Source organism: Sceloporus undulatus, chromosome 1 (assembly GCF_019175285.1).
Source record: "Sceloporus undulatus isolate JIND9_A2432 ecotype Alabama chromosome 1, SceUnd_v1.1, whole genome shotgun sequence".
Taxonomy (NCBI): Eukaryota; Metazoa; Chordata; class Lepidosauria; order Squamata; family Phrynosomatidae; genus Sceloporus; species Sceloporus undulatus.
The window spans coordinates 193399373-193412583 of record NC_056522.1 but is presented as its reverse complement, the minus strand read 5'-3'; the positions used below and the strand labels follow the sequence as shown (position 1 = coordinate 193412583).

The window sequence follows — 13211 nt, the reverse complement described above, 5'->3', positions numbered from 1 at the left end:
TATTCACTCCCCATTCAGATATTAATTCAATGAGTTTAGTCTAGTTGAGACTACCAATAGGATTCAGGCCTAAGTGTGCAATTTTAGATGCAAGTTTAAATTTATGCTTGGGAGTAAGCTCCACTGAACTCAACGGAACTTCCTTTTCAGAAGATATACACAGGATTGTAATCTGTACATGTACAAGGGTGTTTTTAAAAGGTTTCCTGCATTATTCACCACCACCACCAGCTCCACCTTAATAATGTTTTTTAGTGTTGTATACAGTTATTACTAATATGTCTGCCTCTTTTTGGTCTTAAATAGGTCTTCAAGGTCCCTGTTGGCTCAGAACCAACACTTTTGCAGAACCAATGGGCAAAATGCCCTCAGTGAGTACCATCTCTGCATGGGTCTGCCTCTTCCTTGCTAGCAAATAAGGAGGAGCAGCAGGAGGGCTATAAGGCTTGGGATGGGGATAAATAAGAGGAGAAAGAATCTAAGGCGGGTTACAGACCGCCGAAAAGCGGCAGTCTGCACCCGCCCTTTTCCCCGCCGGATCGGGGCCTCAGTGGCCAGAGGGGCAGCCGCTGAGGCCCCGATCCGACGCTTTCCAGGCTGCGGGGAAGCGGCAAAAGGCCCCTTCCCCTCAGCCTGGAAAGGGGTGTCCTTGGGGCTTCAAGCCTCAAGGACACCCTGCGGCAGCGGCGTCGCCAGGCACAGCCGTCTGAAGGCTGCGCCCAGCGACGCAAACAGCAAAAGGAGCTTCCGTTGCGGAGATCCTTTTGCCAGCCGGGGAAGGGGTGTACTATGTGCCCTGGCGCGGCGTGACGACGTCACGGCTGCGCCACCCCGCATAGAGGCAGCGCGGTCGTGACGTCGTAATGGTGGCGGCCATGTGGGACAGCCACCACCATTTTGTGCGTGCTCCACGCGTGCTAGGTTTGGGGACGTCCAGAAAGGACGCCCCTTTCTAACCCTAGCACACGCAGAGCGCGCACTTTTAGGCCCGTTTGTAACGGGCCTAAGTGTAGGAGCAAACATTAGTGGCCTTTCTAATCTTGGCCTATCTTTGCACCACACCTTACAACATCCATATAGATGATAAAATGTTGTACTAGATTCTAAGCTCACAACTTTGTGAATTATTATGTCTCTATGTGAGATCCTGGATAGCAAAAACTTTACCTAAAGAATTCCAGGTGTTCATTTCAGGTATTCATAGGCTTCCTCCATTTCCTGTAATGGAGGAAGGAGACTCATGGCCTTGTATGCATCTGGCATACATGTAGATGTTCCTGGACCACAATTCTCTGAATTTATCACCAGTGGCTATTCTGGCTAGGGGTGCTGAAAGTTGTAATCCAACAACATCTGGAAGATCACACGATTCTTCCAGTGAAGCAAATAGAGAATCCTTCTGTTACAGGACTTCAAGATGAGTGTATTTCCAGCCAGAGGTTGAGAGATATGTCTACTCATCAAAAAGCAATAAATAGATTCATAAAGCTTGGAAAAGTTCCCTTTTTTGGACAGTTTCCAGGATCGTGCAGTCATAAGATCCCAGAATCTCCCAGTGCACATGGGTACTGCAATATGCATTCATTCAAAGAGAAATATAAAATGAACACTTGGTATCTGTTAGAATTTTGTTCCAGGACCTCCTATAGATACCAAAATCTGTGGATGCTCAACTCCCATTGAATACTCTGGGATAGTAAAATGGTGTCCCTTATACAAAATGGTAAAATCAAACTTTCCGTTTTGTAAAGTGTATACACACACACACACACACACACAGTGGGACCTCTTTATCCAGTGAGGATCCATTCTGCCCCCCACCCCCATGGATAACAAAATCCACGAATGCTCAACCCTGCATTGTTCCCAATGACAGCACAGCAGAGTGCATACAGCTGCGCCATCATTAGGGACAATGGGACTTCAAATGAAGTGTACATGCTGCCATTGCAGATAACGCGGGCTTGCCATTTGCAGATGCTCAAATCTGGGAATAGTAAGTCCACAAATACTGAGGTCCCAGTGTGTGTGTGTGTGTGTGTGTGTGTGTGTAGCCATGGATGGTTGAATCCATGGACAGAGAGCGCCAACTGTATATTGGAGTTCACATCTGTAAACTAGCAATCTAGCACTCACTAAAGCATGAGTTTGAACTAGTGATATATTACTGATGGTCCCAGCTTTAAAACCTCACACTGGTGAAGTACTGTAACAGTGTCAGACCATCAACATACCTGGTCATCAGCAAACTTCAGAAGAGCTGCCATGGGATCAGCACCAGGTGACAATACAAAAATGAGAGGAGCGCAGCAGTGACTATCACCAAATGCCTTTGACAAGTCAAAAGGAGGTGGCTCAATGAACATACGCCCCAAGTTGCCAATTATAAACTCTTGCACCATTGGAATAATCTAGAAAGCAAAGAGATAACACTGGGAAAAAAGGCAATTTACTCTTTAAAATCATCATTTGTACATTATATGTTTCAATGAAGGTCAAAGAAGCTAAAGTGCCATGGATTTGTAATGGAGTTATTTACATAGTTGTTTGATTATTCACAGTGAGCTACTCAGTACAAACAATTCAGTCACAAATTTAAACGAACAGATAAAAATGCTCTATTATTACTTTTTAGTTTTTAAAAATAAAAGAACAAGTTAATATTATACATTGGAAAGGCAAGAAACTGCAAATTAATAGAAAATAAAAGTTTAATATTTCATTACATTCTGTGATGACATTTTAATAACTTCAGACAACTTAATGCTTCTGATCTCCATGTGTTGAACTATTCCTGATACTGTGATCATTTGAAGGATTGCAGTGGCAGAGCTGGTCAGAGGCAAAGAACAACAATACCACTGTTGCACCAATTCCTTGCTTTTTCTCTAGTACCTGGCTCCAAATCAAACCTTACGTAGAAAGACATGTGTCTATTTGTCTGTCTAATCCATCACTGTCAATTCTGACTGGTATATGTGGCGCATCCAGGCTTTAGGAAGAACAGGCCTTCTCCATTGTCCTTCTAACTGGACCTACTAGGGCCTCAACTTGGGATATGCAACAGGCAAAGCAAATGCTGAACCACTGAGCTGTGGTCTCTTCCTTCTTTGTAGCCATTTATTTCATCTGTTTAGTACCTCTTCTATTTTCCACCCCACAAAGCATATTTTGATGCACCAAACTAGAGAGCATAAGAGCTGGATTTTCTCATCTACATAGTTTATCAGACAAGGGAAATTGGAAGTATAATCCAATGGCAATCTGAACGCAATCATGGGGTTTCACGTTATTGCATGACAGACTACCAAACGCAATTTCGGGCAATGGGAAGTCAGTCCGGACGCAATCATGGGGTTTCACGTTATTGCGTGATAGACTACCACATGCAATTTTGGGCAATGGCAAGCTATTTTTGGGCAATGGGAAGTCAGTTCGAATGCAATTCGAATTCATGTAAATTCGCTGAACAAGTGAATTCATGTGAATGAGTTCTGGCCCCACTTTCTTTTCATTCGAAATTAAGAGAAATTCCTCCCGTGTGATAAATGCCCTAGAAAATTTTAATAAACAAAAATATGATCCATTATCTCTGCATAATAGGTTGAAAACAACAGATAAAGCTTTTATTGATTTGGAGGAATGTCACTCTGATTTTGAGACTGAACCAGCTCCCATAATAGCTTACAGCTATTAGTAGTAAGACAGTCCCCTACTTTCAGGTTCAGATACTAACAGGTGCAACACAAAAGGAATGGGAGGGAAGGGGTGGGGAAGACCATCTAGACACTATTCCTTATTTGCACAGTACCCATCATTCTCACATCACTACCTGCCCACGCTGCAAAAACCTTCATGTTCACCTGATGATTTTTGCCTTTTAGGAACCAAAAGGAACCAGAAACTTTGTCCCACAAGTATTTATCTATACTTGTTGTTGTTGTGTGCCTTCAAATCATTTTCAACTTATGTTGACCCTAAGGCGAACCTCTCATGCATTTTCTTAGCAAGATTTGTTCAGAGGTTGCAATTGATATCTTCTGAGGCCAAGAGAGTGTGACTTGCCCAAGGTCACCCAGTTGGTTTACCTAACTAAGTCAGGATTCGAACCATGAGTCATAGCCCAACACTCAAACCACACCACCATGCTGGCTTTCTTACCTATGCTTAGCCTTTACATAACATGGGTTCACAGCCCTTTCATATGTGTTATCTCAGAACGCTTCATAAAAGCCCTCTGAAATACATGTGCATTATCATCTCATTTACTTCAGTAGAGTTTAAGGCTGAAGTATAGTGGCTTGTCTGAGATCTCCTAGACAGTATCCAGGTGAGGTAAGATTATTTGGGGGGGGGGGAGTTATGTAAAGTTATGTACAAGGTAAACAGCAATAAAGGGATTGGACTTTGATTCTGAGGTGAATAACCAGTAAATTACCAGCCTACTGAATTAACAAGGCATAGACGCATAAAAATTCTGGTACCCAGAACACATCTTGACCTAAAGGTCTTTCTCAGTGGGAGAACATGCAATAATTTAAAGAACAAAACTCTAGAAGCATTCTAAGCACCTATAGAGGATTTTCCTATATGGTTTCCTATATGGTATCTAGGGAAAAACCAGAAAACATGAAACTTGCACATTGAAAATCCCTGCTATCACAAGTGCACTGTGATAGCAAGTACCTTTCAGCAAAACAACTTTGCAAGGCAGCTGCACAAATCAACTGTGCAAGTGGTTACACAATCATTTGCACAATATAAACGATATTGGATACTACTCTTGCACTCTGAAAATGTATAACCAGCAGTTCAATAGGCATTGCACTAGCATGGCAACAAGTAAAGCCTAGTCCCGTGGTCCAAAGTGGTTTTTGTGGTCCTGACCCCCAAGATGCCCTCAGACCATGTTTTTTCTGTCAATAAACAAAAGAAATCTCAAACCTTCAAGGAGTATCTTTTACGCTAGTTCCAAGTCTGTTTTCCAAAATCAAAAGTGGACTTCTAGCCACTGTGTGCGTGCACACACACATTTATACATGCATCCATGTACAAATATATGGATATTATCTAAACCAGGTGTATAAATAAGGACTGCACTATCCTGGGGGTAAGTACCACAGAGCTCAGTGAAGCTTACTTTAAAACTGGAAGCTGCAGTCCTACATACATACTTTCTTGGGTGTAAGCTTAATTAAATTCAGTGGGGCTTACTCTTGAGAAAACATGCATAGGGTTACCCTATAGAATTCATGAAGCAAGCTCTATCAACCAGAATGAGACATATTTCCAAACCAACATGTTTTGGCCTGCTACAAGGTTGTTCAAAACTACAATGTGGCTAGGGTGACCAAACATCCTCCTTTTCCAGGACATGTCCTACATTTCAGCTTTCTGTCCAAGGGGAATTCCAAAATTTTCTTCATTTTGAGCATGGCTAAGAAGCATGCATTTTTATTTATATGATTGTTTTTAGTTTGTCCCAGATTTTTCTTGAATATCTTCATTTTGTGGTGCCTTGTCCTCCTTTGCAGTGAGGACATCCGGTCATCCTGGATGTGGCCATTTATTATAGGCCAAAATCAAAAACACTTCCTTAAGAGTAAGTTATTGTTGACCAAAGTAGAATTTCCTTCTGCTTAAGAATGAGCAACCGTTCTCAAGATACAAATACTGAATTTTTCCTCAATGAAATCATACAAAGATCCATTGGTCCCTTCTGGAAAAACCAAAAAGTCATGGGCTAAGTAATACAGCTATGAAACAACACCTCAGGAATTTAACAATTACAGTGAAGTAACTGAACTATGTTTTTTACACAACCCATCCTCAGAACATTCATTTGTTGAAAATAACAAGAGTATATATAACTGGTTCAAAGGACATTATTTCACTACAACTCTTTCACTTCTGACAGTTGCAGACACTTAATTTTTTAAATGTCTACAGGTGAAACCAATCCAGAAAGCTAACCAAATGACTTAAAGCCAAAGAAGTAAGCCATGCAAGAGGGTCAGAGTGGAGAAAGGAGGTTACTAAAGCAACATCTTAAATGGAGGCAATCCTGAAAGATATCCATGCAAATGCCAACACCCTCTTTGAGTTTAGGGATATGTATGAGTATGAAAATCGCTTGAAAACCTTCATATGCTGGCCTTTTAAGGAGAACTGCAATTGTACTCCTGAAAATGTAAGTCTATCAAGCTATGCTGGTGATGCATTGTTTAAAAATAAATGGGACACAAGCTTGGGGGATATCTATGCCTATTCAAAGATGTGCTAGTGAGTTTAAGGGGGCTTAAATATACATAAGCTTAGATAACACTTTAATGTGTTATTCTTTAGAAGTGTATGTTCTTGAACAAGGCTACTTAAAATTACTAAATACTCTGTGGGAAAACTTTATTTCAATATATTCTTCTCATACATTTTCATGTAATAGGACACAACACTTCTTCCTGGGTTTTTGTTTTCTAGCTATTTACAACTCTCATAAGTTCCAGCCATGGTTAGAGTTGTTGTTTTATGCCCTGTCTTTCACTCAAAAAATTGGTCCTCAAAGTGCCTCATACTTAAGACTTAATTTAAAACAAAACTGAAACAGGTTCAAATACTAAAAAACAATCCAAGTTGAAAGCCCCACTTCAAAATTACTGTTTCTTTTGACAAAAAGTAGATTTTATAGGGATGTGCTTTCATTTTGTTGCCTCGGTAAGCTGGAGAAAGCTGCTCCTGCTGGTAAAGGCACAAGGAATCTCCTAAGAAAAAGCTGAAATAGTATGCTGTTTTGTTTTGTTTTTTACTCAATGGGTTGGTATTAAACAGTTTTAATAGTTTAAGTGATTTCCATAATAACATTTATGTCTTTGTAAACTCTTTTAACTGTATTGTGTTAATTTTTGCAGGCTGTTTTGTGTACCATTACTGGGGAAAAGGTGGATATGAATGATAACAACAGAGGGTGGCAAGGCTAATTTCTTAAGATGGGAATCATGCATCCCTCCAGGTGTGTTTCAATTGCAACTCCCAACCTTCCTTATCCCTAGCTATGTTAGCTATGGTTGCTGGGAGTTGCAGTCCAACACCATCTAGAGAACTGCATGGACCCTACCCAGCTTTACTTAAGTGGGATGGTGGTGAATCAAATCCATTTGTTCTTATCACACAATCAATCAGATTTCCCCTTTCCTTGGAAGATCTTCCCAAGAAAATCTGTGGACAGTTGGGTTAGTAGAGAGAAGAAAGGTAGCAGAAATAGGAAGCCATTCTTGTTTAGGAGGAAACCTGCTTTTCCAGCCTTGAATGTTGCCTTTTCACTTTAACACTGGCTACTTCCAAGTTTTGCTCTGCTGTCTCTGCTCTGGTCCACCTTTCCTTCATTGAACCAATGTAATTAGGGCAAGCTCTGCAAAAACTGTATATGCAAGGTTAAACAAACACAACAACAGTCTTGCAAACTAAGTAGAATAAACCTTGCCAACAGCTGCTGGATCAAAGCAAGACTTAATTTAACCTTGTAAACTGTGCAAAATAAAAGTTGAGAGCTCATATTTTGGATCCTATGAAGCTCAGCAGAAGGCACATAGAACAGAATTCAGAAATGAAAAGGATAATTTTAATATAAGACTGCTGCTGAGCTTTAAATCATTTCTGTATTGCATGTGACCAGCAGAAATGCAAACATATCCTAGCTTTCTTAGTATTATTTTCAAAATGGCAGAGAACTGTTAAAATACTGTAAGATGCCTGAGGGCTAGTCTAACATAAGTGTATTATGTCAATTGGTGCACATTTTCACACAGTCACATTGATGGGTAATTGTCTTCACTTTCCTGCACAAATTCACATCCATTTGCATCTATTCACCCACCCTCTGCTGACAATACATAGCCATCTGAATGATGTGCATTTCTGTGGATTTCAGCTGATCCTCCAATAAAAACTGCAAAGTCTTTTTCCTTAAGAGTTTAAGGGGTTTGGGGGGGTGGGTGGATCACATTCTATTTAACTGGAATGAAGAGTATTTTAAAGATGTAAACTTGCCCTGAGTCTGTAGAGTGGCACATTTACAATATATGGGTAAAGTAAATGAGTCCAATAGTACTTAGTATTAGAGAATGTCTGGATTTATCCCATGGAACCCAACAGATCAATCCTGCCTATGTCATCTGAGTGTAGTCCCCTCTTCTCATGCAGATGGCCAGTGCTGGTTTTATCCACTGTCCAAACACAAATGAACCTGATGTGGTGAAGTGTTTCTTTTGCTTGATAGAGCTGGAGGGCTGGGAGCCTGATCATGACCCTTGGTAAGTACAGCCTGCCAAAGCTTTCTGTCATTGCCTTGCTGACAAGTAAGTCACAGATCTGGCTCACAATGATAATTTGAAGTAATAAGCTATATGTATTTGAGTAAGACTGACTTGCAGGTTAAAGCTTGATTTAGTATACATCCAGGGTGAGAACTATGTGCCCTACCAGATGCTGTTCAACAGTAATGCCCAGCATCCTTCATCAATGGGTAAGCTGGCCAGAGCTGATAGTATTTAAAGTCCAACAACATTTGGAGGGTTTGAGGATTCCCATCCCTGCTCTGCATTTTTGCCATCTGACTAGGATTTAGATTACACTAATAGTTACAGATTTTAGAGTGAAAGGTGTAAAAGTATGCATTACATTTGGGACAAGCCTGAGGGCAGGAAACCATCTAATTAAAATAATAATTGTAAGCTGATCTGAGAACCTTTAGGGCTGAAGGGCAGGGTATAAATACTGTAAACAAACAAATAAATAAATCAATAGTATTGTAGCATGTCTGAACAAACAAAAATAGTTCAACTGGATGAGAAGCATGTTGCCCCTCTAGAAGATGATACTTTAACTCCCATAATCACTGGCCATAATGCCAGTGGCCAGTGAGAATTTGAATTTAAGCTGCTGGGAGGAGGAACAGTGAAGTCCATCATACAGAAGTGCTTCTACACTAGCCACTTAATATAGAATGAAGAATTTTTAAAGAAATATGAAGTTTTTCCTACCACCTGCTCTAGTAATCTACAATCAGCCTTCTAACAGAAGGCTACACTACAAGTCTCACAGTTCTTTAGCCAGGAATAATTTCTGCACACTCTGGATGTAAGAGAAATAAAAATGGGTTCCTGAGCTTCCACCTTTCCAAAGATCTTGGAGAGTGGGACATATATCATACATACTCATGTATAAGTTGAATATTTTTACAAAAAAGTGACCCCAAATACCTGGGTCAACTTATACATGGGTCAATACGGCCACTTATCCAGCCCAGTTGTCTCCCAAAGGGATAGCTGGGCTATTGAGAAGGAGACAGGGACAGCCAGGCTATGGAGGGAAAGGGTGCTGTTTCCCTATGTTTTATCCTCAACATATCCATGGGTCATATCAAAATCCCTAATTGTGGCTCTCAAACCTGCCCTCGACTTATACACGAGGTCAACTATATACGGTATGCATGTTATTTTGTATAAACCCCCTACTTCCCTCAACAGTGAGTAATGCTTGGCAAGCACTAACCAAGTTTCTTTAGAGAAAATGACACTGCATACTTATGGTGGTGAACTATCAATCCTTGATTTCATTTAGAAATATGAAGATGGAGCATACAAGAGCAGACATTCTACAAGGTAACACATCCAATGTTCCAAGTCAGGAACCCTCAGAGGGGCAGAGACGCACATTTTTCTCTGCTCCTGTATAAACACTGCGAAGATGCCTTCAAGCAACATTGGACTCCATATGTCTCAAACTATCTCCCTCTGATCCCTTGCACTGCAGGAGCTTTTTTTCCTTCCCAGACATGAAAGGAGCTTCCTTTCCCATGATCTAACAATCATCATTGTATGTCCATGAATTTTCCAACTTCTAAGCTCACATTCAAAAATCTGTACTATTAGTCTGCAGTACAGTAATTTGATGAGTAAAGGAGTGGGCTAGCAACCATAACATTTTCCAAATGCATCTGAGAAAGTAGACTTAAATCTATGAAAGGTCATGCTACCAACATCTTTCTTTCAGTTAGTCTCAAAGGTGCCACAAGATCTCTCTACATGACACTTTCCTGTTACTTAGATTTGAAGTGGTGCTACAGAAGGTTAAACTTTTATACCAGGATGAAAACGAAGGAGCAATCCTAATGTTGTTAGACTGTGATTCCAAGGCACCCTATCCAACATAGACAATGGTGAAGAATGTGAGGAGTTGCAGTCCAACAACATTTGGAGGATCACATGATTTCCAGCCCTGGTCTATGTATCTTTGAATACTTATTGATCTGAAACAGTGCACCGGAATTTAAGCTCCTTCTCTCTTTACCATTACGCCAAGTGACTTGCTCTGCATGTTACTAGAGAAATATTTCTTCTGCAGGCTGGAACACGCCAAGCGGAGCAATGACTCTTGTGGATTTTTGTCCCTTTCTAAGAACTTTGATGACCTAACAGTGGAGGAATACTATGAAAAGGAGATGGAGCGAGTCAGGATTTTCCTTGTAAGTAACAGGTTATGCTTTTCAAATGAAAGTGGCTTGAAATTAGTGTTCACTGAAAATTATCTCCTTCATCCCTCTCCCAAGTTTAGAGATAGAGAATTTGGAGAAAATTTGTGAAAGATCTCTTTTCCTTGGAATGGGGATTAAAAATTGGCATGACTTTCAGAAGTAAGGGTTTATGGCATTAGCTGCTCTAACTGTTTTTTGTTTCATTTTTTAATTGCTGCTTTAGGCTGCTATTTGCAGCCACCTTTCTCCCATGCCTATTTTAAGCAATGTCAGTGAAGGCTACCATTATTCTCCCTCCTTGCAACTTCCCAAACCATGTTGTGTCATGATGTAGCATTGCTCCTAGTGAACACTAGGAAAAAGGGTAGCTGTCATTTTTTAAAAAACAAATGAGCCCCTTGCTTAGTACTGGAACCCTTCCTCAACCCCCAGGCTGAACAAGGCACCCAAAGTACTCTAGTCTCAGTAAATCTTCACATCATGCACCATATGCATATAAATAGTTAAACCAGGTAGGAAAGTGTTCAAGTTCTATCACAAGAACAAATGTTGCAGAAAAATCTAGGCTTGGGCATACTTTTAATATATTTTGGTGCTATACAATTAAGTAGTATTGATTTTTTTTTTTTTAGTCAACTCTCCTGGAACAGAACTGACACAGAAAGAATCGGGGGGATTTCTTCAAAGTAATATTGCATAAAGAGACACTGTGATATATATACTGTGATACCCGTGATACTGTTTGATATCTAAGACATAGCCATGTTAGTCTGGAAACTTAGTATACAAAGGATCTTGCAGCACCTTTGAGACAAACTGAAAGAAAGACTCTGGCAGCATGACACAAGTCTGGAGATGAATCTGCTTCCTCAGATTTTTGGAGATAACACATTTGACTCCAAATATGCATCTGAAGAAGTAGTTGCCTCTCCAAACATGCATCATGCTACCAGCTTCTTTATCTCAATTTGTCTTAAGATCCCTTTGTATACTGTTTGGTATCTAGAAGAACGTGCAGATATTCCATTTCTTCTATGATAGAACCACAAGGAAAGCACAAAAGATTTACATCCTCTGCCACATCTTACAATATTCAGTGCTGCACACCTAACTTTTAAACTCACAACTAAATAACATTTTTTGCTTGCTTCTAAAGTGCAAAACTGGCAGAAGTGTAATACACGCCTTTGAAAAAGAAGTGGCCCTCACTAGGAAGCGGCTCGTGGATCATTTCATGAATAAGTTCCAGTATACTCCAGATTGGGAAAAGCCACCCCAGACATTCCTGCCAGTCACAGATATTTCTACAAAGGAAAACTGTGAGCAAACTGCTGAACAGAAGAGAATGAGTCAGAATGGACAAGGCGAGGCTGCTCTGCTGACAAGCACAGTTGATGAAAGTATAGACCTATGACAAAGGCATGAGCTCCATGTGCATAATGCCTGTACTGGCCAGAAGCTCTGAAGTGAAAAATTAGGTAGTATGGACTAATGGTGGGGGCAGAGGCAGAGAGAGCAATCCTGGAATATATCTGCATTCCTGATGCTAGAATTGTTTTGTCTATGCACAATGCCTGTTCTGCATGAAACCAGCAATGGAACAAGGGAGAAAATATTTGACTTATGAAACTCTTTGAACCAAAATGTTACAGCTGAGAGAAAGAAGGGAGACAATTTTTTAAATAAAGAATTTTGGATAGAAATATGGGAATCATCTCTCAAAAGGTCAAGAAGGTTGACTATGCTTGCAGCCACATGCAATAATCTTAGCAAAGCCTAGTGCAGTGCTAACTGGGCAATAAAGAGTCCCGGCCTAATGGAGGATCACCTTCATGGGGATTAAGTTATGCTTACTCAGATTTTTGTGTGCCACTATTGTAGTAGTTCTAGAGAAGTTTGTGGTAAACTGCAGTGAAATGGACACTCATACTCAATTGCATCTCAATTTAGCTTTTGCTAAAATTGTAGCAGAATGCCTCACAGTACTGATAATAGAACAGCCTTGTTGACTATACTTTTGTGGGTTACAAGCAGTATGCTGGTAGCAGTGCTACATTTACGGTGTAGTGAAATTGGAACTCTTTTTCTCTTGCACTTTTACAATGTATGCCAAGATTAACTGTATTCTAACCCAAAAGCAAATTAGGAGGATAGTTGTTAAAAAGGCTGAAGTACAACAAAAGCAAATTTTATAATATTGGGCAGCAGATACTCTTTGACACTTGTAGTCCAACTCTTGTAGGGCCAAGAGTTGCTCACCTTTGCCAGTTGAATAGTAAGAACATCTTCTCTAAATTATAAACATGCTAAGATACTCGGGGAAGCACAGATCTTTCTTAAAAGAGAAGATAAAACCTTTTTAAAAATCTCATTTCAGACTTTGGGTGCTGCAGTGGTTTGTAAATCATCTGAGGGGGAAATGATTAATTCCTTGTCATTCTCATTTTGGTAAGAAACTATTACACAGTATAACTCATGATAGACAGAACACATTTTGTGTGTGTGCATGCCCCCCTGTGCCTTCAAGCTGTCTGTTGACTTATGGCAACCCCCTTGAATTTCATAAGGCTTTCTTATGCAAGGAAAGCTCAGAGATGCTTCCGCCAGACCTTTCCTCTGAAATATAGCCTACAGCATCAGATATTTATTGGTGGTTTCCCATCCAAGTCTTACGAAGGCTGAC

General features: G+C 40.3%; 2 protein-coding genes across 2 annotated transcripts in view; one reads left to right on the top strand and one right to left on the bottom strand.

The window, feature by feature from the left end:
* Positions 1–13211, bottom strand: part of DNAH7 (dynein axonemal heavy chain 7) — a 175346-nt gene that overhangs the window by 18791 nt on the left and 143344 nt on the right. Inside the window, exon 54 of the mRNA XM_042446266.1 lies at positions 2235–2411. Coding sequence (XP_042302200.1) covers positions 2235–2411 — 177 coding nt within the window. The remainder of the gene's footprint in view (positions 1–2234; positions 2412–13211) is intronic.
* LOC121919573 (baculoviral IAP repeat-containing protein 5.1-like) lies at positions 6053–12140 on the top strand. The gene is made up of 4 exons (XM_042446294.1): positions 6053–6190; positions 8197–8306; positions 10399–10519; positions 11685–12140. The coding sequence occupies exons 1-4, from the start codon at positions 6053–6055 to the stop codon at positions 11940–11942; spliced, it is 627 nt and encodes a 208-aa protein (XP_042302228.1). The 3' UTR covers positions 11943–12140.